Raw genomic sequence first — 24,118 nt, forward strand, 5'->3', positions numbered from 1 at the left:
ATGACATCAAAGAAAAAAAGAGAAAATCCCGAAGTTCAACAGAATGAAACTGACATTTGAAAAAGGAATTTGAAAAAAAAAAAAAAAGAAAAAAGAATTTGTGAGGAGTGTGTAGGTGGCTCAGTCGGTTAAGTATCCAACTTGGTTATGGCTCAGGTCATGATCTCATGGGTCATGGGATCGAGCCCTGAGTTGGGCTCCACGCTCAATAAGGAGTCTGCTTGAAGATTCTCTCCATCTACCTCTCCCCCAATTCACACACACACTCTCTCTTTCTCTCTCTCAAATAAATTGTCTTTAAAAAGAAAAACTAATTTAGGAGACTAAAGAGATATCTGTGTGTACAAAATCCCAGAGGAAGTTCTAGAGGGTCTGATAAAGTGCTTAAGCTGTGGAGCAGATAGATACGGTCTCTGACCTTGTCAAATCACAACTTCTCAGAGGCTTGCTTGTAAAGTAAGTGACCATCTATTTCATGATAATCATGACTGCCTTGTGGACAGGCGTGAGGGTTAAAGATACAATGTATGTACCAATGCAGACTTACACACACTGAAGCCTAGACCTGTGGAGAGATGTGCCTGGGGAAATGACCATCCTTCACCTATTTTTATGGTCAGTTCTCAGTATGGGGCTGAGATTGTCTCTAGATCTATGCTCGAATTTATTTTTTCTGACCCTGTGGGAAAGCAAGAAAATGAATTCTCTAGCTCTTGCTCTGTTACTCTGCCCCTTCAGGCAATTCTGGGTAATTTTTCAGTCATCTATCATTGTGTGTAATTGTATATAACCAGAAGCACTAACTGTATTTTTATCACATTTTGGACCAGTTTTCTTGAGGAACTGTACAAAATATCCTCTGATATGTATTTCTTCACAAGAAAGCCAACCCTAAACATACATACAAGAAGTGAAGAAAGTGAAGAAAGCAGCTCTTTGTTGCCTACACTGAGGCTTAGGCCCTAGACCTTTTGCCAGGACACAGCAGAGCTGCTGGGAGGTCATTGATGGATTTTCTCTGGCCTTATAATATCTGCCCACTCCAGGCCCTCTCCCAAATAAGCCTACCACCCATGGTGTGCTTTTAGCTCCAAGTCAACCTCTGTCTGATCCCCAATCATCCCCCATGTCCCCAAGTCAAAATGTCATTCATAACATCCTTGCATATAGAGAATATGGAGGTATTACCAGCAAGAGACCCTTTGCCCAGGAGGGTTGAGTAGAACAGTATAATTTGGAGTCAGAGTTTCTTTTTACTTTGTTCTTAAAAAAATATTTACTTGATTTTGAGAATAAGGATAAATTATTTTAGGGCAACATTAAAAAACAAACAAACACAGAAAAGAAAACCTTAATGTGAGTATGTATTAAATGAGGGAAATTGTATTGTGGAGGATTCCTTTTATATTTAGATGTTATTATCAATATTAATCTAGATATTAATCCAGAGATCATGAGGTTTTTTAAAATACTTTTTTTATTTACATAGAATAGAATTTAAAAGAAAATATTGGTTCATTAAGTAGAAATCTTTTACAATAGAAATGTAGGAAAAAGTATATTCATATGAAATAGGAAATGAATGGGAAAATATTCATTCAGGTAAAAGTTCCCTTTATGTATAAATTGGCCTATCTATGTCATGTTAACTGTCTCAATAGAGAGCGAAAAAGGATGGCTTCAGGATTGCTTCCATCTATAATGCTATCTTAAAAAAAATAATCCAACAATATTTTGTTAAATGCCTACCTTTACCTTGGCCCTTAAATGTTTATTTAGCTGTCTTAGAGCAATACAGATTGTCGTTGGGATGTTACCTTCAGAAATAAAGTTCTGCATTTCAGAGAGCCCTTTGTTCTCTGCCTTTTCTTTAAGTTCCAATGTTTTGAGTGGTGTTGGGTGTTGCTTAAATTAGTTTACAAGTAAAATGTGAAGGAAGAAAGAATGTATAAACAAAGATCTCCTAATGGTGAACACTGCATCAAGAAAATATAAACACAACTTTCAGTGAGATCCTTCAACCATGAGCCATCTCATTCTCAGAGAGCTTTTGATTTCCATGTTGTAGGGCATTCCCTACCCCTTCAAGGAAGTTCCATACATCTCTCTTCACTTCTTGGACTTCTTCTGTCTAGCATGGGCTGATACATTTCAGCCACCACACAGTAACCAGTGTGAGGTGCCAGAGCTCCAATTTCAACAATTCTGTGGGCTCCTTCATATACCTTTTGCTCCTATACATAAAGAGGAAAAATAAGATGGTAAATGGTTCTTGGTTAGTCACTGATTTGCTCTATTTTTTAAAAATATTTTATTTATTTATTTATTTATTCATGAGACACACAAAGAGAGAGAGAGAGAGAGAGAGAGAGAGAGAGGCAGAGACACAGGCAGAGGGAGAAGCAGGCTCCATGCAGGGAGCCAGATGCAGGACTCAATCCCGGGTCTCCAGGATCATGCCCTGGGCCAAAAGCAGGCGCTAAACAGCTGAGCCACCCGGGCTGCCCGATTTGCTCTATTTTTGATAAAATTAATAAGCTGTCCCTGGTCTCAGGTAGTAGTCGGGTTATAGAGTTTCTTCCCAGACACATCCTCCTTCCCCAGAGTCCTTGTTCAGAGCCTGATAAAGGGACAGGTCATTGTTATGTACATGTGACATGAGAGCTGCTCACTGGCTGACCCAGTGGCCAGAGTCTCTTTTTCAAGAATTTGGACTGTACAGTGAGGAGACTGGAGGAGACTTGGAAACCACTGTCAATACGCAACTTGTGGCCAGAGAGGTGGACTGGGATCCTTTAAGACCTGCTTCTCCATGTGTCCTTCCTTTAATTTCCTGCTTCTGCCGGTCCCTAAGATCACTTGGTACCTCCTAATAAAACTCCTCCCTTCCCCCCTCCCCTTTCCTATTTGTAACAGGTCGAATGGGTTTCTGTTCCTCACAACCAAAGAAATCTTGTCTTAGATGGACACTGAAAAGGAGCGTTCAATTAAGCATCAAACAAGGTAAAGGCACTGATGGTGGATTAAAATATTATAGCAATATTGGAATAAATACAGAATGCTGTGATCCAAACGCCGCTCAAAAAGTGTGTGTAAAATTCATAAAGATGAGTATTGTGGTCATCAAATGGAATCAAATATTGTTAACACCAATCTTTAGATATGCAAGCAAGATTAAGTGGAGACAAGTACAACAAAGGCACCATACACATGAGTTGTGATGATGATGCCGAGAGCCAATTGTCATCAATGAGGGTGGAAGTGAGAAGGAACTAAAAAAAGGTAAAGAAAAGTAAGAGGAGATTGAGTGGAAAAGAGAGGACATACTTTACAGCTAAAATGTTACTCAAATGAACAAAAGAAAAATACCAAACTTATCTATTCACCTGAACTTACCTTTTCTAGTGAATTATTAATTATAAAGACTCGGTATAGTAGCTCATAGTAATTTTCTATTGATACATTTTTTCCTTTTTGGTCTCTATATGGTAAACTTGGAGCATGGAGAATCACCAACAAAGACCCATTAACTTGGGTTATATTTATGATTGGAGGATCTATTTTTGCTGGAGAAAAATAGGAAAGTTTGACAAATCATTTAAAAAGTGTAATATTTCACATGGACACATTGTACATAACAAGTCACTATTAAATTCAGAGATTTGGCAGAAATCATTATGAAAGGATACTGCTGACACCTGAAATATGAATGTCTGTTTCTTTAAAGATCATTTTTTTCTTTGAAAAGACAGATACCTTCTGATTCAGCTTTAAGAGGATATTTTCAATCATTTCCCCAGCCCATAGTGATTGTTTTGGGAAATGAAGCGTGAAAAGTTATTTGGAGATCTTAGAGTAGGACAGATATTTTGTAGGTTCTTAAAGTTGTAATATTTCAAAGCAGCTTTAAATCATTTGAAGATAAATTGTTATAAAATTCATTCAACAGGGGCAGCCCTGGTGGCTCAGTGGTTTAGCGCTGCCTTCAGCCCAGGGTGTGATTTGGAGACCCAGGACTGAGTCCCACGTCGGGCTCCCTGCATGGAGCCTGCTTCTCCCTCTGCCTGTGTCTCTGCCTCTATCTCTCTCTCTGTGTCTCTCATGAATAAATAAATAAAATCTTTAAAAAAAATTCATTCAACAGGATTATATTATATGCAATAAAATAGTGTGGGAAGGATCCAGAGAGAGAATTAACCAAATCATTAAGAATTAGGAAAGAAAATTAGATAAATTGTCACTTTAATTTTTCTCAGATTAACTACAGTAGTTCTAGGTGGAATTAATTATCTAATGGATATCGTCTTCTTGGTTGGTATTCATTACATGTTTTCAGTTTTTAGTTTCATATCTTTTATAATTCTTGAAAATTAACTAAGAAAGATAATAGCTAGGCAGCTAGATAGCCAGATAGTACATAAAAAGATATGTAAGCTTATCTTCTGGAATTGCAATTCAACATTTGTTAGAATTTATTTTCAGGGATCCCTGGGTGGTGCAGCGATTTGGCGCCTGCCTTTGGCCCAGGGCACGATCCTGGAGACCTGGGATCGAATCCCACGTCGGGCTCCCAGTGCATGGAGACTGCTTCTCCCTCTGCCTGTGTCTCTGCCTCTCTCTCTCTCTCTCTCTGTTACTATCATAAATAAATAAAAATTTTAAAAAAAGAATTTATTTTCAGACCTGTCTTCCAATCCACTGATTCATTATTCAGCCATGTCTAAATTGATCATTAAATTCCCATATTAAATTTTTTTATTTCAGTTATTTTTTTTTCATTTTGATGAGCTCTATTTGGGTCTTCTTCAATCTCCCTGGCCCCCCCAAAATAATATTTTGTACTTTGCTTGTGCTTTTATTTCCTCTGTTATGTCTTTAAAGTTATTTATTTTGCTATGTGCCTTCCCTATTATAAATTCTTGAAAGGCTAGTCAGGTAGATGATGGTTTCTTACAAACTAGCTTAAAATGATCTGCCCCTTTGTGTTTTTATTGTGAGCACATGTCTAAAGTTGACAATTTTTTTTTTTGGCTTTTGTTTGAATTTTTTAACTTTTCTTTTTTTTTTTTTTAATCAGAAGAAACATGGAACATAGTCCTCTACCAACAGAAATTGTACAGCTGAATTCCCTGTGCTTGAGGAAATTGCAGGGGTCAGAATGACCTGAATGCAATAGATGAGCCTCACCCTGAGAGAACTACCTTCATGATCATGCTATCTGTCCTGCCAGGTAAGTATGAATTTTTAAATTTTAAATAAACTTTTATTGACCTGTAAGATAGATACTGACAAATAAATAAATCATAAATCAATGGTTCAACAAATATTTAAAAATACACACTCCTGAATAGCTGTAATCTAGATTAATAAACAAGACATTTCTAGCAGCCCAGAAATTTCCATCATGTTCTCTCCCATTACTTAACCCCAGAAGATAACCACAATTGTCCTGACTTCCATCTCTATAGTATTTTTAAAACTATTTTATTTATTTATTGAGAGAGGGAAAATAAAAAAGCATGTGTACTTGAGCAGGGGGAGAGGGAAAGAGTGAGGGAGAGAGAGAAAATCTCAAGCAGACTCCATGCTGATCATGGAGCCCTATATGGGGCTCGATCCAATGGCTCCAAGATCATGATCTGAGCCAAAATCAAGAGTTGGACCCTTAACTACTGAGCCATCTAGATGCCCCCATATACATTAGTTTTTGAAATTACACAATATACATTTTTTGTGTCTGCCTTCTTTCATTATATATATATGTATATATAGTGAAATTTCATATATATATGAAATTATGAGCTGAATTGTGTCCCCTGAAATTTAATAAATTGAAACTCTAACTCCTAATATGTCAGAATATGACTGTTTGGAGATAGAGCTTTTAAAGAGGTAATTAAAATAAAATGAAGTCATATTGGCTTCGTGGATAACGTGGGTGGGCCCTAATCCAATATGACTGGTGTCCTTATAAAAAGACACGGACATGCATGAGTACAGAGAGATGACCATGTGAGGACACAGAAAGAAAGCCAAGGAGAGAGGCCTTAGAAGAATCCAAACCTGCCTTTACTTTGGCCTTGGACTTCTGACCTCAGAACTGTGGGAAAATAAATTTCTGTTGGTTAAGCAGGTGGTCTAAGATATTCTGTGACAGCCATAGCAAACTAATATATATATTTTTATATATTATATATATATATACATATATACGTATACACACATACATATATATTCATCCATATTATTGCCTGTGTCAAGAGTTTGTTCTTTTGATTACTATGTAGTATTTAATTGTATGAATATCATAATTTATTCACAGACTTAGGTTTTTTTATATAGTTTTAGCTTTTATAAAGATTTCTTTGTTTCAGTGGACATACCAGGTTATATTCCTTTAGTGGTATATGAAAGTTCCTATATTTCACATTGTAACAAGTGACATTATTCTTTTTAGGAATTTTAATTTTGGCCATTCTGACAAGTGTGTAGTACCAATTCATTGTGTTTCTATTATGTTACCAATTCATTGTTACCAATTCATTGCATTTCTCTGAAGACTAATGGCCATTTGGATGTCCTCTATTGCAAAGAGCTGTTCATGTCTTCTGCCTATTTTTTAATTGGTTGTCTAGTCTTCTTAATTTGTAAGAGTCTTTATACATCTGAACATCGTCCTTAATCAAGGACATTGTAAACAACTTCACTCTGTGACTTGCATTTTCATCATTTTAGTAGTATATTTTGATAAACAGAAATTCTTAATTTTAATGTAGTCCAACTTATCAGTTATGTCCCTCAGCATTAGTGATTTTGAAGATCTGCCTATCCCAAAGCCATGAAAATATTCTCCTGTGTTATCTTATGGAATAGTAGTCAGCAAATATTTTCTGTAAAGGGACAGATAATAAATACTTCAGGCCTTTGAGCCATATGTGTGTCTGTTGTAACCACTCCATTTTGCTATTGCTTGCAGTATAAAAGTAGTTACAGGCAAAATGTCAATGAATGGGTGTGATTACGTCACAATAAAATATTATTTACAAAAATAGAAGCAGGTACTTTGGCCCACAAGCTACAGCTGCTGAGTTTTATTGTTTTCATCAGCCAGACTTAATTTTGTAAATGGGCAATGTAGGGGAACAAGATTTATTGTTTTCTTTAGCCTCATTTAGATCACAGTGACTCCACTGAACTCTACTGTGGACACAAATCAAATGACCATATATGTGTTGTGTTGCTTCTGAACTCTGGTATTTGGTTTTGCATCTGCAAGCTATCCTGTGGCACCATCAACCTGGTACCACCTCAAGCTGATGTTTTTCTGAAACACAAAAGTTGAATATATTTGAATCTCAAGCCTTTATGAATTTAGGAAACAGTTGATTGCTAACAGAGTCGAGACAGAAACGTACACCCTCCTCTGTTTCTTTTCTTGGAAGGGTTTCTCCTAGTCTGCTTTTTTATTTATAGGGATCTTCCAAGTGTCTAAGACTTTGTGAGAGTACCAGTTGTAACTCCTCACTTTGTGCTGGCCTACACTTCATCTTTTGCCCTGGGAATGGCTGTTACTATTCAGGGTCTAATTACTCAGTTGGGAAAATCCTCTCAGGACAATAAGTCTTCACCTTGTTTATTCTCTGGTTTCCCCTCTGGTTTCCACCTACTTTGTTTTGGTTCCTGGAGATTTCCTTTACTTTCTTTCATATTCCTCTGCAGGGTTAAAGGAATGTGTAATGTTTTACCAGACTTTGTAAGCATTTTAGAAGAGGACAGTTTCTACCCTCACAATCTCCCACCCCCATCTCACCCCATTTAATCTGAAGCGAAAGTTGTTAATTCACTTTTCAAATGTCAGAAATTTTGCCTAATTGCTTGAAGATGAAGGATTTCCCCTTTGATTACACTTTAATTTTGTGAAGTAGTTGGTATTTAATCCTCTTTGTGATTTCCGTGCTCCAAATTCTTGCAAGCTGAGAAGAATGAGTTATTGTTTAGATTTGTAGGCTAGTTTAATGAATGTTTAATTTTCTCCTGGATAAAAAATGTATTTCTAACATTCTTGTCATATATCTAGCACAAAAAAAAAATCCGCCCTTTTTTAATAATGTGACTCAGAGTTTAGACTTACTTCAATTGGCAGACATTAGTTAAAGAATGAATACTGGCAAGATTAAATACTACTATATATATTTTTTCACTAGAATATTTATGTGTAAACTGACCAATCCTTATCCCTTCTGGCCCAAGTTATCATTATTGAAGAATTTTCTTTTAATTATGTGCATGCAAAACCTGTCCTTTGAATGTATACCTTCATTATCTTAGATTTGGTTTGGTTCCTTTGTGTTGACACTGAATCTTAAATACAGGTGAAGTATATATTTCGAATATTGGCCTAGAGTACTAGTGAGCCTGGCTGCAGGCATCACAGGAGCTCCCTGCGTGTGATCTAGGATGCTGAGCTTTGTAACTGAGTGACCATTCTTGACCTACGCACTGAATTGTGATTGTTACAATGAACAGTTTAAGATTACTTGACCTCACAGGCTATTTTACTCAACTGCTTTCTCCTTGATACATTCACTCCCCGGAGCATTCACAAATATATCCTCTAGCTTTCTCCTACCTTGTTGGCTATTTCTTTTCAGTCTCCTTTTGAGATTTATCTTCCCTATTCAGGCATCCTTTGTTGGGATTCTTTCAACACCTGGCCTTACACAGCACTCCTCATCACTTCCTGCCTAGGCAATCTTATCGATGCCCATTGTACTATATGTAAATGACTCACAAATGTGTGTCTAATAGAATCCTGGATCTGCACCGAGATTTCCCTTGGATATCTGAAAAGCATGTTAAACTCAACATAGTCAAAATTAAATTATGATCTTCAATTTCTAATACTCTGTACTCTGTCAAATTGGTCTTTTTCCATCAAACCTCACCAAAAAATCTCAGTGATTCATCTAATTATGGAAGCCGTAAGCCTGGAGGTTGTCTTCGACATGTCCTTCTTCTTTATTTCTGTATGTGACCTGTCACCAAGCCCAATTATTCCTACCAAGTATCTCTTCAATGATAATTTTCTATAGTCCTTCCCATTATCCTAATTCAAGCCAAATCCTGACTTACAGACTGTTATAGGAATTCATTAACTTACCTACCTGTATCCAATCTCTTTTTTTTTCTGATCTGTGCTTTCAAATATAGCCAAAGTGATCTTTTCAATACGCAAATCTGATCATGTCATCCCTGACTAAAATTACTTTGTATTTTTCCAGGGGTGCCTGGTTGGCTTAGTCAGTTAAGTGTCCGACTCTTGATTTCGGCTCAGGTCATGATCTCAGGGTGGTGAGATCAAGCCCCATGTCCAGCTCCATGCTCAGCAGGGAGTCTGCTGGAGATTCTCCTCCTCTGCACCTCCCTTCACTCATGCACTCTCCCTTTCTCTCTAATATAAATAAATAAATCTTTTTTAAAATTACTTTATATTTTTCTGGAAGAAATCATAACTCCTTAATAGAAAACTTTCATTCCTGATCTATCTCTCCAGTCCCATCTTATTCCACAGTCCTCTTGCCTGCTCTTCTTTACCATGCATCTATCTTTCAGTCTCTTGTACTTGTCCTGCTTCCTCCTGTCAGAGGGCCTTTGCCAATGCTATTCCCTTATTCCCTTTGCCTGGAAATCTTCCAACTTTTTTTGTCTAGTTAACTGTTCATATCATATCATCTTTAGATATCAGCTCAAGTGTCATTTCCCCAGAGATGCTTTTCCTACATCCCTAACCTGGTCCCTTCTTGTCCTTGTCCAGGGCTGTCTTAGCACTATTGATCTCTTTTGTACCACCTGCATCATGCTATGTTTGTTTGTATTATTATTTTATTAATGTCTATCTTCCCCTATTAAACCAAAATCTCTCTATGAAGAAAGAAACTTCTTCGTGTTTGCTGTGCTTACTCCTTTCTCCCCACGACCTCGTATAATGCCCAGAGCATAGTAAGTGTTTCATATATACTTGTGGGATGAATGGAGCCAAGGTGATGAATTAATCTGACCTTAAGTCACTCCATTAGAAAATCAGGCCCACTCGAAACTCCACAGCTATTTTTAATTCAAGAAAATATGGTCTTAGGTAATACCAAAATCATACAGAGCTCAAAGGCTACTTCAACTTAAGAAGTTTTTTAATGTTGTTTTGTCTTTAAATAGATACCAAGAGCCAGACCCCCTTAACCTAAAACCACACCCCAGTGTTCAGAAACAGGTCTCAGGTGAGTCAGTGTAGCCAGTTGATTCATTAGGCCTGTATCAGACTCTAGGAACATGCTGTCTTAATAGGATGTCATGTTTTTCAAAACATTTTTTGTTGTTGTTCAGAAAGCCTCAGAACTTGTGGCGGGAGAAGCTTTCCTTAGCTGGAGCTAAGGAAATAGGCAAGTGGGCCAGGGCTCTCACTATCCCTTCAACAAGAGTGGCTCCAGTTTTGACTGTGTTACACATTCCTTTCTTATTCTTCTTAAGAGGTCCAGGCAGAAGGCTTTCTTAGTTCTGGGATTTTTTTTTTTTTCCATTCGTGGTATAGTCATATGAAAAGAACTCAAACCTTTCTTAATGCAACATCATCTAAATTAAAATCTAACTGAGTTGAAGCTTCAGCTCATCTCAGCCTATGTCTTTGGCTAATCTTACCAACTAGCCTATGGATCACACTCAAGAAAGCTTTGTTTGAGGAATAAATTTGAACTTGACCCCATTTCTACGCTTGAATATAGTAATTAAACTACTCTGCAAATTCCCCTCACTGCTATATACCAGCTTAGTCATACAGTCTCCTTTTTCTCAACCAGAGAATTGTTGGTGGAGTGTATTTGGGCTGAATCTCAAATTATTTCAAGAAATACTGTGCAGAATGCCATAGATTTTTCGCTCAATCTCCATTCCACTCTCCTACTAGCTGAAGACTTGCAGAACTAAAGATGGCCTTTTCTAAATTCCAAAGCATCTAGCATTCTGGGAATGAACTAATTAGTTTGGATTTAATTGGGCATTGCACTAGTTAAATCACTAGGGTGAGATTTGGATAGCAAGTGAAGAAATAATGCTACCGGTTTTATGATAAAATTTCTTTCATCGTTCTCCAGAGGGTAATTAGGAATTTGAGAAAGCTAAGTACAGACTCTGGCCAGTAATGGGACCTTGATTCTGAGTGGATGATAACCTCTGGGGATTCAGAATGCCTCTTATAGTGCATTCTTATAGTGGTCAGGTAATAAAAGTAAATTTAATAAGATATACACAACAACTGACAGAATTCATTTCCATTCGGGTTTCCTGGTCTGTGACATGGAAGTTATTATGGGATGAAAGGCCAAGTGGAATCCATGGAATTTCTCTTTTGAACAAAATTTGTCCTTCAAAAACAGCTTTCAAAGTGCAGGGATGGGATGCCTGGGTGGTTCAGTGGTTGAGCACCTGCCTTCGGCTCAGGGTGTGATCCTAGAGTTCCAGGATCGAGTCCCACATCAGGCTCCCCGCATGGAGTTTGCTTCTCCCTCTGCCTGTGTCTCTGCTGCTCTCTTTCTGTGTCTCTAATGATTAAAGAAATAAAATCTTAAAAAAAAAAATGCAGGGGTAGAAGATGCATCACTTCTCCACTTGACTCATTTATTTGAAGTACGCTTTCCTCTCCCAAAAAGATGGATCTTGAATAAATACAAGGGATAATTGTAAATATACTCAGGTGGTGACCATAGGGTATTGGTATTCAATTACAGTGTCTATGTTCTGGAGCCAATCAATGTAGCTATTGACTGGAGAATTTTTTCCTTCCTTTGTCCAATAATTAGAAAGCATCAGAACAATTTCCTTTCACTTGGCTTTCATTGTCATCTGGATCTGTCACAGATAGTCTACAGAATCTTTAATCTTTGTACCACAGGATATCTTGTTGGTCCACTGAATTTATCACATGATACTGAATGAACTTGGTATACCTAAAGTCCTGTAGGCACTGTGGATACTTTAGTAAGGTACACTGAAGCAGAATGTTGGATTTTAAATTTCCTCTGGGGTTTATTGAGACATTTCCTCTCAAGTGAAAGGAAAGTTGCTTCACTTTGCATCCTCAGCTGCTGAGAAAGATTCACTAGATTTGTTAGGCCTGTATGTATTTTGTAAGACACATACCACATTTAGTTGTGTTACCCATTTGCAAAACAACCCATAAGATTTTCAGCTTTGAGAAGGACCCAGACTAAATGACAGACTTCTTAATTAGTTCATGTTGCAAACAAGCAGCTCAGCCACTTGTCTTTTATGATCCAAAAAATCCAACAATCTTCAAATTATCTGTGGCATATCAGGATGCTATTTAGAGACTGTGTAAATTCTAAGTCCATGTTTTTTTGGGAAAAAAAAAAGTCATACCCTCTCTAGAAAATAACTATTAAAAAATAGTTTATTTTCTTTGGAGAAAAAGCTCCAGATTTCCTTGTTACTGAGCCCTGATAAAAAAAAAAAAAAAAAAAACTGAATACTTGAATTAAGGGATATCAAGGAGCCATGTGACCTGAGTTTCCTATCATAAACTGGGTGTTCTCTGATACATAAAGTCATAAAATACACAAAAACATGCCAACATTACGTGGAAATGGATTATAGGAGTCCAGCCTCTAGCAGGTCTAAACATCAAATTAATTTACGAAAGTAGGTGGTTTATCCTCTCAGTGCAACTGAGAGGCTACTGTCTTATTACTTCCTCGTCTATAGTTGGCATCTTGAAGAATCCCTTATGACTACTTAACATAAGGGGGGAAAAAAGAAGCCTGGTTTCCAGAAGGTTCTGCATGACATGATGGTGCTGGCCAGAAGTGGACTGCTAATAAACACATGAAAAGATATACTCAATAGCATTAATCATCAAGGAAATGCAAATCAAACCCACATGAGATACCACTTCATACTGACGAAGACAGCTGTCATCAAAAAGTCAGGTAAGGAGGTGGAGAAATCAGAACCCTCATATACCACTGAAGGGAATGTACATTGTTGCAGCTGCTTTGGAAAATAGTCTGGCAGTTCCTCAAATGACTAAACACAGAGTTACCATGAGACCTAGGGATTTCACTCCTATGTATATACCTAAGAGAAATGAAAACATTTGTTTACCCAAATGTTTATTTGAGCACCAAATGTTTATATGAATGTTTATAGGAGCACTATTTATAATAGCCAAAATGTAAAAACAATTTAAATGTCCATCAACTGAAGAATGGATAAACAAAATGTGATGCATTCACGTACTGAAATATTATTCAGCCACAGAAAGAGGTGAGGTACTGATACACGCTACATGAATAAACTTTAAAAACATTATGCTAAGTGAAAGTGGCCAGTCACAAAAGACCACATATTATGTGATTCCATTTATATGAAATGTCAAGAACAGGGAACTCTATAGATACAGAAAGTAGATGAGTGGTTGCCTTGGGCTAAGACGCTGGAGAAATGAGAGAATATAAAGGTGACAGCCAAGGGGTATGGTGTTTCTTTATGAGGTGATGAAAATATCCTAAAACAGATTGTAGGTGATGGTTGTAATATCTATTAATAAACTGAAAACCACTGAATTGTTCACATTATATAGGTCACTGAAAGGGGTGTCAATTATATCTCAATAAAGTTGTTTCAAAAACTTTATGTGGAGGCAGTGAAAGCTTATTTCCCCATGCTTGCTCCTTAGGCTCATGAACAAAATGACTTTATGAAAGGGATGGAGACTATATATAGACTCTACAATGTGAATTTCCTTTTGCCAAGGCTGGACTGACACTATTGAGAGTCCAACTTCCCTGTAAGGAGGATCAATACTGCACCCCTAGGATAGTTCACTTTATATAGTAGATATTTTTTATCCCTTCTAACAATGAGGGGACAAGAGACAGTGGAATAGACATTTCTGTAGATTTGTTATAGATTTGTCTTCTCTACCTCAGTGCTTTTATCAGCAGTGCCCCTGACCACCACAATGTGAATGTAGTGACTATCTTATTCATGAGCATAATACTTGATGATACATTGCTTATGAGAGTAGAACCAAGTTAATATGGAAGAGGTGAAGTTAGTCTCATACCCACAAGAATATTTGGCCTTCCCATATAGCCCATCACTTAGAAATTCCAGGCTTTATCAAAAGATAAAGTGGCTATTTGAAAACTCAGTTTGAGAGACAAGATCTGTCAAAGTTGTATATGAACTGATATATGCTCTAATCTTGTGACCAATATATGGTGCTATTTCTTTCACAGACAGCATTCACTGGTTTAGGATATAAGAAGTGGAAGTTGGAGGGCTCACTATTCTCACTATTAGACATGGTGAACGACTCATGAAATGGTTTGTTTTCCACATACTTGATTATAACAATAGGTTCAAAGAACTGGAAGTCAAAGCTGCCTCCTGACTGGAGCTCTTCATGCCATTTAACCAACAAGGAGAAAACGAGGTCCTTGTGTTGTCCGGGGGAATTGGCTCTGAGTATCAAGGGGAAGAAGAGTTGCTATATATACAACAGGACCAAGTAGAAGTATGCTTCGTAACTCTGGGGTGCCTCTTAGAGCTTCTATATTCTATGATATGTCAGATTATGCTAAACTAATACAAGAAAGACCAAAAGGACCCCAATTCCTCAAGAGTGAAGAGCTAAAGTACTAGCTGGAAAGAAAGCAAATCTTGAGTTAATACTGAGAGAAGTTATAAATATTAACTATGGCTTCATGACTAGTGGTGATTATGAAGACTGCAGTAAATATCCATATTTTCTTTGTTTTGTTATGCATATCTTTATACATTTAAGACTTCTTTTTCTTTTTCCCTTTTGTCTACTATTTTACATGGTAATGGTTTATTTTATAATTTACATTTTAGATTATTCTAGGATTATGATTAATTTAGAAAAAGAATGTAGGTCACTGAGGAATGGATATAAGAGTAAACTTCTGGCTTCCCCTTTGGGGAGATGATAAAACGTCTTAATTTCCTCAACAGAAAATCCTTCTGAGGAATATTTCCAGGAACTTAACTCCCATGCTCAGGAAAGGACTCCTTTTCTGTTATCTGAAACTACTTTTCTTCCTAGGAGGTAGAAGTCTGGCAGCAAGCTACAGTCAGATGCAGCAGAATATGAACACTGACTTGGGTTGTGCAAGCCATGAGACCCGCCCAACCACTGGAGCCTCAGTGCCTTGGTTTCATGGGCTACAAAAGAAGGATAACAAAAGCCATTTTCTAAGGTTGTTGTGAGAATTAGGTCAAACGAGATGATGCCATAGAGTTCAGCAAAGTACAGGGCCTGCTCTGTGGGACTACTCAGGGGGCAGGAAGAGCAAATGCAAAGAAACTCCATGGAACTCACTTTCCCACCATGGAGTGAAGCGCTGTGTCATGGTCCAGCCCGAGTGGATCCCAGCGGAGGTGGTCCTCACCCGCCCATAGTACGGTTCCTGTATATCTGATGTTTCGTTGGTAAGGTCACAAAAGCATTCTAGAATACCCCAACAGTCCTCTTTATTTTTCCATTGTCTCTGTCCATACCTATAAAGACAAAGATCTGAGAGTTATTTTCTTTTCCCCCATTGAAGGAGTCTTCCATTTTTTCAATCCATGAATTTTTCAGATTCATTGAGATTTGTCCTCTAGCATCAGTACCTCTGTGAAAGCTTCTGGCTACTCTCAAGTATCTTTAAAAAAAATTTTATTCTTGTTAATCAAAGCGTTATCTTGCTGAAAGATAAACCCAAGCCTGACACCTTCTGTATCAGTAACAAAAGGGTTTTGGGGTTTTAAATACTTAGCAAAGTGTTTCTTCTGGTATGTGAGCCAACTTCCACTTTTGAGCAGTAGCTTCCCACATCATTAATGCTTCTGAGGTGTTGACCCTGTAGCTTTCTTCACTTCTCATCAGCCTGCTGTTGAGTAATGTGGCCAATTCTGAGAAGTCGCTACCACTTTTCATCCCAGGTATTGCTTACCCAACATATTTGGTCAGTCTTTTTGTCGCAAATTGAGCAGGGGTTGTCGTCAGGGAGTACTTAATCAGGAACTAGGAGGGAGGGAGGGGAACCTATGAAAAAAAGGTATGAGGGAAAGAGGCAGATAGGTTGACTCAGCCAAAGAGACGGGATGGTGTAACAGCAAAAGGGAAGATTAATGCTTCTCTTCTTTTTCTGTTAGAAATCAGACAGGATGCAATAAGATGATGGTGAGAACAGAGTAGAATTTAGAAGCCGGGGTGAAAGTCTGCCCAAAATATTTGTGGAAAGACTTGAAATCTAGCTTTCTAGCCATATAATGAGGAATATTTCTGGTGTCCGTCCTCTGTAAACTATGATGGCACCGTGGCATTTTACCAAAGGATATTATCAGAGCAGAACCATAACATATATTGAGCACAATTTGATGTTATTTCACTGTTATTTGTTGTTGAGACATTGTCTCTGCTAGCTGAATTTAGCTATAGTGGCTGGCTTCTCTTTGTAATGTGATACTTCATTTTTTGTCCTGTCTCAAATGGGACCAATATTAACAGTAGACCCACATGAATGGAATAGAACCAAAGTGAAAGATTTCAAAAATATATATCTGCACTGTGCTCTTGAGCACATAGATAGAGGAGAATGGATCCAAGTATTCTGAATCTCATATGAATTTGGGAACCCTCCTTAAGAAAAATAATTACAAGTATAAAATTTTCCCATGGGGCCCTAAAGTTTAATCTTCATTAAACAACTTCTCATCCACTTTTAACACTGGATCACAAATAGGCCCTATTTATGTTACCTAAGGGGAAAGTATAAAAAAAAAAAAAAAGAAAGAAAGAAAAACCCAATGCCTGCATTCTATGTGATGGAGTATCTCCAACTATGCACAAATCTATTTTTAGAATGGAGAAAGCTTTATCATAAAGATGTATAAACTTTACAGTTGCTACATAAAATATGTTGAGACAAGCAGCAGCAGTTAAAGACTGAGAAACTTCTGGAAATAGTTCTTGTGACATTAGCAAGAAGTTAATGGTAACATCTGAACTTGACCCCATGCTAGAGAGACACGGATGACTTTGTGGAATAAAAATTGCTATTTTGGTCCACAGCTACATCTGATTTTCTGAATTTCAAATGAAAAATGGTGAATATAAAACCATAATATCTCCTGTCTCAGTATCCCTCAGCCAGCATTTCAAACTATGGAAGAGAAGGTGGAGCCTCAGTAAACCCCCAAAAATGTATGGGTGGGAAAACCTGTCATTTGCAAATCAGGAGCTTCTGTTTCCAAGCGTCAACCTAGGAAAGGAATTGATCATATCTGAGTTTTGGCAATAATCCACCAGAAGCTGCTGAAGAGCACAGAGAGGAATGTGCCATAGCATGCTCAGATTTAAGTTCATGCTTACAGGAGTATTTGGTTTTGAAAAGAATTTTTTTCTAAGTTTTCAAAAATGACTTTTGAATTTAAAATACATTTTGTACACTCATCTCCATATGTCACACAGCTGCTTCTTCAGCTATCAATCGCATCAACTTGGTTGAGTACCTATTATGTGCTAAGCAATTTGCTTCCAACATTTATTAGATAGATATGTAGAAGGTCCACCATGTGCCAGGGTCCACTGTGAAGCCAAAGGCTCAGCCTGTAATGTCTCGGTCCTGGGTCTCTGAAGGATGAAGTATCTCCCCCACAGACTGCACCTCATCATGCATTTTGTGTCCCCAGGCAGACTTCAAGGAGACAGGACACTCCTGTTCCTACCTCTGCTTCTTCTTAACCCTTCTGAAACTGAAAAAAAGATCCTTACACTCCACTGCATACTAGAACATCTGATTCTAGTGGCCATCTCTGTCAGCTAGAGGAAGCTCAAATTACTTACATTTTATACTGCACAAAATAGACACTGCCGTTGCTGGTACAAGCCCTCCCAGGCTGCCAATGCAAAATGTTGTGAAAATTTCGAGACTGGAAATGTACTCTCTGAGGCTTCAGAGACTCATAGGCTGACTGAGTTTCTATAATAAAAAGAGAAGGAAAAGCTTTGAACATTGACATGGGCACCATTGTTATTAGTAATACTTGGCAGTGTGATCCTTGCATAAGGATTTCCTAAAGCAGTTGCTGTAAGTGCAGTTGGGAGACCTGGAGCCCAGAAGTCAACATTTTGGATCTTGAATGTGAGGATTTTTATGCACGCTAAAGTTCCAGAACAACTGTGTCCCAGACTATAAAAACATGATATTCTCTGAGTCCATTCCCGAGTTCCAGATGGAGTAAGTAGCAGTGAAAAAATATTGTCCTCAGTCCCGCCCAAGATGGTGATGCAATGTAATGACCAACATGAGAAGCCCACACCAAGGCCACTTGCCCCCCTTCCTAGGAGCCATTATATTACTGCTACACTGAGGGGAAATTTTGCCTGGGATCAGTTTTGGTCCTAAGACCTCAGCACAGCACTCGGTTTCTCCTTTCTCAGGTTCTTGCTCAACTGCTGGCTGTTGCCTCGTTGGTCCCCAACCTCTCGCAGCAGACCTGGCTTTATTCCTCTGCAGTCCCAGTCCTGGCTGCACTTGCCAGCTTGCATCCTGGCTCCAGGAACTCAAGCAAAATTGCTGAGATGAATCCGTCCACGCTATCAAGGGAGACCACCCAAGACGCTGTCGTGTTTCTGAAAAGAATCTCGACACTAATTGTGGCAGGAGAGGGGATCATTGTGTACCCGCACGGCTTGTGCTTTCTTCCTTTAATCACTGAGTGAGTGACCCAGTCTGATCTGCATTCAGTCCCCTGGAGGCAAGAGACGTTGACAAAATTTTATTCCAGAGTCTGAAGGAAACCAGAATACGTCACTCCAAAATAGGCCTCTTTGACAGAAAAAATAGTGTGAGCTGAAGGCAGTGAAGAAGCAACACATACAGGAAAACTCTCAATATCCTCCCCTTTGCCTGCCTGAAGGCAGGATTTAATTCTCCTTTTACTGGAGACAGACTTCTCAGCCCAGGAGGGCACCAGAGGAGTCTGCACACAAACCTTCCTCCATCAGTTCCTCCCGTCAGGTCCTTGAGCTTACTACCACAGTTTGCCACCCTTGGAAGCCTAAGTGGCCCGTCGGGTCCCTGTAAACGTGTTGCTCTGTGTTGAAGCTGAATACCAAGCACCATGTGAGTGACTCTTCGCTTGGGTTCCTGCCTTGTGATGTGTGATGGAATGATTCTGTTTTCTCTTGTTAATCTGCCTTTTTGGTAATGAGTCCCAGCTGAAAGCCTAAGATGGGCAGGGGTGAAGAAGTTCTGCCTCCCAGCAAGTGTGGGGTTTCTGATCAGGGATAGGAAGTTGGGCAGAAGGAGAGGGCGTCAGGAAACACATCCTCATCATTTCCCGACTTCATCTTCTACCCCACCCCCCCTGACTCCAGGGTGGCCCCCTTCCTCCTGCTCCACCACGCCGGGTGTGCTCCCACCTGCGGGTCCCTGCACCGGTCCTAGCTCTCCCCTGGAATCCCACACGCTTCATTTCTTTACCACCTTCAAGCCTTTGCTAAAAAATCTTTGAGAAGCGAGAACATACTTCTGAGCTCACAATCTCAGTTCTGAACATTCAAGCTTTGTTTTATTCTATTGAAGGGAGCTGTTTGGTTTTTGTTTGCTTTTATTTTTATTTTTTGGAACTGCTTCAGTGCATCAAATGGTGGTGTGTACTTGGAAAGAGTCTACTGCCACCATTGATTTTGCTCACCAAAATCACTACCGGATCTTGTCCTGTGCAGTACAGAAAAATTCCAGAAGTCTCAGGACGTGATGAACACAATTTCTTGGAGCCTGTGCCACCCCAGAGATGGTCAGCTCAATGTCCTTTATCCCCTCTGTCTCTGGATTTCTTCTCTCACTTTTGTAACACCACCACTGCTACCACCAATAATAGCAGATCACCAGGTACCAGCCACTGAGGGCCTGTACCTGTGTTAACTCACTTAATCTGCCCTACTCTTCTATGAAAAAGGTACTATTGAAGTCTCCCTCTGACAGACAAAATTGGTGAAGCGGATTTTGTACCAGGCACCTGACTCCAGAGCCTGCCTGTCACCCCTCCACTGCAGAAACCAAGAACAAAGCCTCTGGAGAGACGTGGAAAAAAAGCAATGAGCGTCTGAGGATATTCTTTCTCCTCCTTTTCATCTCCGCCTCCTCTGGCTGGCACTCACTGATCACTGAGCATATATGAACATGAAACATGTATCAGGCACTGTGTGGAAAGCTTTACACAGTATCCCATATTCATGACCACCAAATAAGGTAGGAATTTTTATTAGTACATTTTACACATGGGGAAGCTGAGCCTTCAGAACATTGTGGATCTTGCCCAAAGTTCCAGGCCTGTAGCAAGTAGAGCCAGAATCATTTTGTTAGTGCTTGAATTCCTGCTATATTTTGCTAAACAAGTCCTTTCTATTGCCAAGGACCAAAGGTATAGTCCACTTAAATTCACACCTTTCTTTCTTTCTTTCTTTCTTTCTTTCTTTCTTTCTTTCTTTCTTTCTTTCTTTCTTTCTTTCTTTCTCTTTCTTTCTTTCTTTCTTTCTTTCTTTCTTTCTTTCTTCTTTTTTTTAATTTTATTTATTTGTTCATGAGAGACACAGAGAAAGAAGCAAAGACATAGGCAGAGGGAGAAGCAGGCTCCTCGTGGGGAGCCCAATGCGAGATCAATACTAGGACCTTGGGATCATGACCTGAGTTGAAGGCAGATGCTCAACCACTGAGCCAACCTGGTGCCCCACAAATCCACTCATTTCTGAAAGATGAGGGCTTGAATTGTTTTCATGTTATCAGTCTCTGAGCAATTGTATAGTCTTGGGAACATTTGTTAAGTCACGCTGACAGGTAGCTATCTTTCACTGGGGGAATGTAATGGCCTTGATCAGAGGTATCTTGGGGTGACAAGATATTCACTGCTCTTGAAAAGTTCTCTGTGAAGACCAACAGCAAATTCTCAAATGAAGTTTATGGTCTCCATTCTGTGCCAGGCACTGCTCTAAGCACTGAGTACATATTAACTCGTAATCCTCACGGCGATTTACAATCCCCATTCTACAGACTAGGAAATTAAGGCACAGGGTAGGTAAAGTCAATTGCCCTAAGTTTCCTAGATAGTAAATGGCAGATCTGGGATCCAGGCTCAGGTAGTCAGGCAAGGAGCCTGCTCATAACTACTGTGCTGTAGTTTCCCTTGAAGTTTCCTGAGCGCCTCCTCTTTAGCAGCTCCTTGTGAAGTCCACGTGGAGTTACGCAGGCTGCACATAGAAATTGACCCCATGTCTGTTCTGATCATTTCACAACAGAAGAAAGCTGAAAATTTGACAAAGCCCAGAAAAGCACTGGTGCCATTTCCAACAGCCCCTTGAACAGACTCAGATGACAAAATCATGAGCAATTAAAAAGAAGTGAAGCACTTACCTACTACAGCAGTCAGGAAGAGACTGAAGAGGAAGCCTAGAAAGCAGTGTTTAGGCATCATGGTTGGTGTGTGACTGTCAGGCAGCCAGTGGTCCCTTCACTGAGAGCACAGCTCTGGACAGAAGAGGAAACTGAAGAATCCTCATGCTGGACATCCCCTCGTGGGTTTAACCATGGTTCCCTGAAGCAACTATAATGTTTTTTATTTTAGGTTTATTATAAAAGTATAAAAATCCCTTCAAAAATGTTTGCCATAAGTCACTTCAAGGTAGAAGCTTATTTTTGTTGGGACTAGGACTTTGTTAGCCTTGAAAGGGCAAAACATGGGGATCCCTAGGTGGCTCAGCGGTTTAGCGCTTGCCTTCGGCCGGGGCATGATCCTGGAGTGCTGGGTTCGAGTCCCATGTCGGGCTCCCTGCGTGGAGCCTGCTTCTCCCTCTGCCTGTGTCTTTGCCTCTCTCTCTCTCTCTCTGTGTGTGTGTCTCTCGTGAATAAATAAAATCTTAAAAAAAAAAAAAGAAAGAGCAAAACACTGAGGATTGGCAGATCAGAGGGCAGGGTAGGGCAGGAATTGTGCAAGGCATGAAAAGGTGAGGGAACAAAACAGCTCGTAAGGCCCTCAGGGAATCTAGCCCAGGGAGGCAGAGACACTGCCAGCCACCACCACTTAGCTGGCAAAGCGATTCTGAGAAATGTGCTTGCCAGTGGCAGCTATCTGGACTCCTGGCAGTGGTTCAAGCTGGTAGGATCTCTGGTTGATTCTTCCTTTTCCTCCCTTCTTGGAAGCTCTCTCTGACTAACTTCCTTGGTGTTTACCTCATGGCCTCCACACCCCCCTGGCTCTCCACTCGCCTCCCTGCCCTACTCATCCATCTGTCTTGCGAATCCTTGGTGGCCCAGGGCCGCAGTCACTAAAGCTCTTCCTTTTCCATTTCCACCCTCCATTCCAGCCATCTGAAAGATTTTGAGCTGTCAAACTGAGTCCTTAAAAGGTTGAATGTGGAGAACAATAATTTTGAGCCACATCGTATCTTTTTCATATCTTCTTTGAAATCTGATCGAACTAGGTCATCTGTGCTTCACCTAAGATTCATTATATTCATTTTTTCTTACCAATTTTTAAACCACATGTTTGTAGAGGCACTATAATTGTACATGAAAGCACAAGAAGAAAGTAATATTTTTTTTCGAATGAGGATTTTTAGGTCAAAAGAGGAAATGCCTCTGTAGTCTCTCTTAAGTTCTTGGTAGACCAGCCTGTGTAGTAAGTACTAGAGAGGGCTGCTAAGCAGTTCTCATTCATGCCTTCGCTCAACAACATTGAACAAACATTTGCGGCTGATTATTCTCACAGAAAGGGTGCATTGTCTCTACTTTCCAAAGCCTACTTCAAAAGGGAGGTAGACATAACTGCCAGAGCACTATGGACAGGTTTGTGAAGATAACGCCAGGCTTTCCAGCACCTCCAGGCTGTGTCCGACTTCTTAACCAGACCCCTCATCTCTTCCAGGTGGGATTTCCATTGCTCAGAGTGAACCAACGCTTTCAAAGAAGAAACATGCAACAGATCTTAGGCTCTCTTTGCACCCTCTTGGTGCTTCCTGTCTTCTAGGCTTTTCAGCAGCATCTACTTACTGATGTTACCCAGTGAACTCTAGACTTTGCATTAACCTTGGCTATTTTTTTTTTTTAAGTAGGCTCCATGCCCAGCATGGAGCCCAGTGTGGAGCTTGAACTCACAACCCTGAGATCAAGACCTGAGCTGAGATCAGGAGTTGTATACCCAAACAGTGGAGCCACCCCAGTGCCCCACATTAATGTTGGCTTTTAAGTGGGGGGTGATAACCTGTGTTTGAACACCTTTGACACCAAAGCTCTTGTTTTGAAGCAACTCCATTGCTCCAAATTCCAATTAAGAAAAAAAAGAAAGAAAACTATTTTCATTCAAAGTTTAATAAGTAGTGCAGCAGGCAATAAAATTAGGGTTTGCACTGGGTTAATGACTTTGTAGAACAAATAAGGGACAATTAGAGGAGAAAGAAGAAGAGCACAGAATATACTAAGAATCGAATTCTTGCAAAGATGCATGTGAACTTTTGCACTATGTTAAATTGCAGAAACCAAACCAGTCCTATAACCACTCCATGAGCTCTTTAGTTGTGTAATATCATAATCTGCCTAAAAGCCAGTTCTGCTACAATGCCTCAGGTAGATGAGAAGGTAAATTCTAATTAAATTCTAAAATCCCACCAATTTGGAAGCAGAAGAATTTGTACAGAATTATTTCCAATGAAAACACATTTGCTTTGGAAGTAAGAAAATTACAAATAGCAGATGTCTGATCTTCTCTGCTTTAAGCATGAAATGCTGACTTTCAACTCATTCTCCATCTTCCCCCTCTACCTTCACCCCCTCTAACTCATCAGTAGGAAAAGTCTACCTGGACAGTGACAGGGGTGCCTTCATCATGCCAGGTCTGGAAAAGAACTTGCCTAAGCCCCTGCCTTGGATAGACCCGATTCCCTTCTTTTTCACTGTGGCTTCCCACAGACCAACAATTCACCTAATTAAGGACTCATTATTAATTATTTTTAAGTGTGATATGGGATGTATCATTATTA

At 39.4% G+C, this 24,118-nt stretch overlaps 1 protein-coding gene and 1 non-coding gene across 3 annotated transcripts; both read right to left on the bottom strand.

Annotated features, from left to right (window-relative positions):
- Positions 1 to 1,451: 1,451 nt before the first annotated feature.
- IL22RA2 (interleukin 22 receptor subunit alpha 2) lies at positions 1,452 to 22,182 on the bottom strand. Of its 2 annotated transcripts, XM_077894329.1 has the most exons (5): positions 21,498 to 21,994; positions 17,927 to 18,062; positions 15,416 to 15,594; positions 3,397 to 3,566; positions 1,458 to 2,234 (listed from the first exon to the last, which is right to left on the bottom strand). In XM_077894329.1, the coding sequence occupies exons 1-5, from the start codon at positions 21,556 to 21,558 to the stop codon at positions 2,085 to 2,087; spliced, it is 696 nt and encodes a 231-aa protein (XP_077750455.1). In that variant the 5' UTR covers positions 21,559 to 21,994; the 3' UTR covers positions 1,458 to 2,084. The 2 variants fall into 2 exon arrangements, with proteins under 2 accessions (XP_077750456.1, XP_077750455.1); XM_077894330.1 differs by lacking the exon at positions 3,397 to 3,566 and having other exon boundaries at positions 1,452 to 2,234; positions 21,498 to 22,182.
- LOC144289200 (U1 spliceosomal RNA) lies at positions 5,076 to 5,238 on the bottom strand. Its single transcript, XR_013357188.1, has one exon. It is a non-coding gene; the product is annotated as a U1 spliceosomal RNA (small nuclear RNA).
- Positions 22,183 to 24,118: the final 1,936 nt, after the last annotated feature.

Source organism: Canis aureus, chromosome 1 (assembly GCF_053574225.1).
Source record: "Canis aureus isolate CA01 chromosome 1, VMU_Caureus_v.1.0, whole genome shotgun sequence".
Lineage (NCBI taxonomy): Eukaryota > Metazoa > Chordata > Mammalia > Carnivora > Canidae > Canis > Canis aureus.

Coding starts and splice junctions, on each gene's coding strand:
- IL22RA2 (XM_077894329.1), bottom strand. CDS start 21,558: ATGATGCCTAAACACTGCTTTCTAGGCTTCCTCTTCAGTCTCTTCCTG. Junction 3,567..15,415: donor CTTCACTCCATGGTGGGAAA/GTGAGTTCCATG, acceptor ATTTTTCTCCAG/CAAAAATAGATCCTCCAATC. Junction 2,235..3,396: donor TTAATAATTCACTAGAAAAG/GTAAGTTCAGGT, acceptor CTTTATGTATAG/GAGCAAAAGGTATATGAAGG.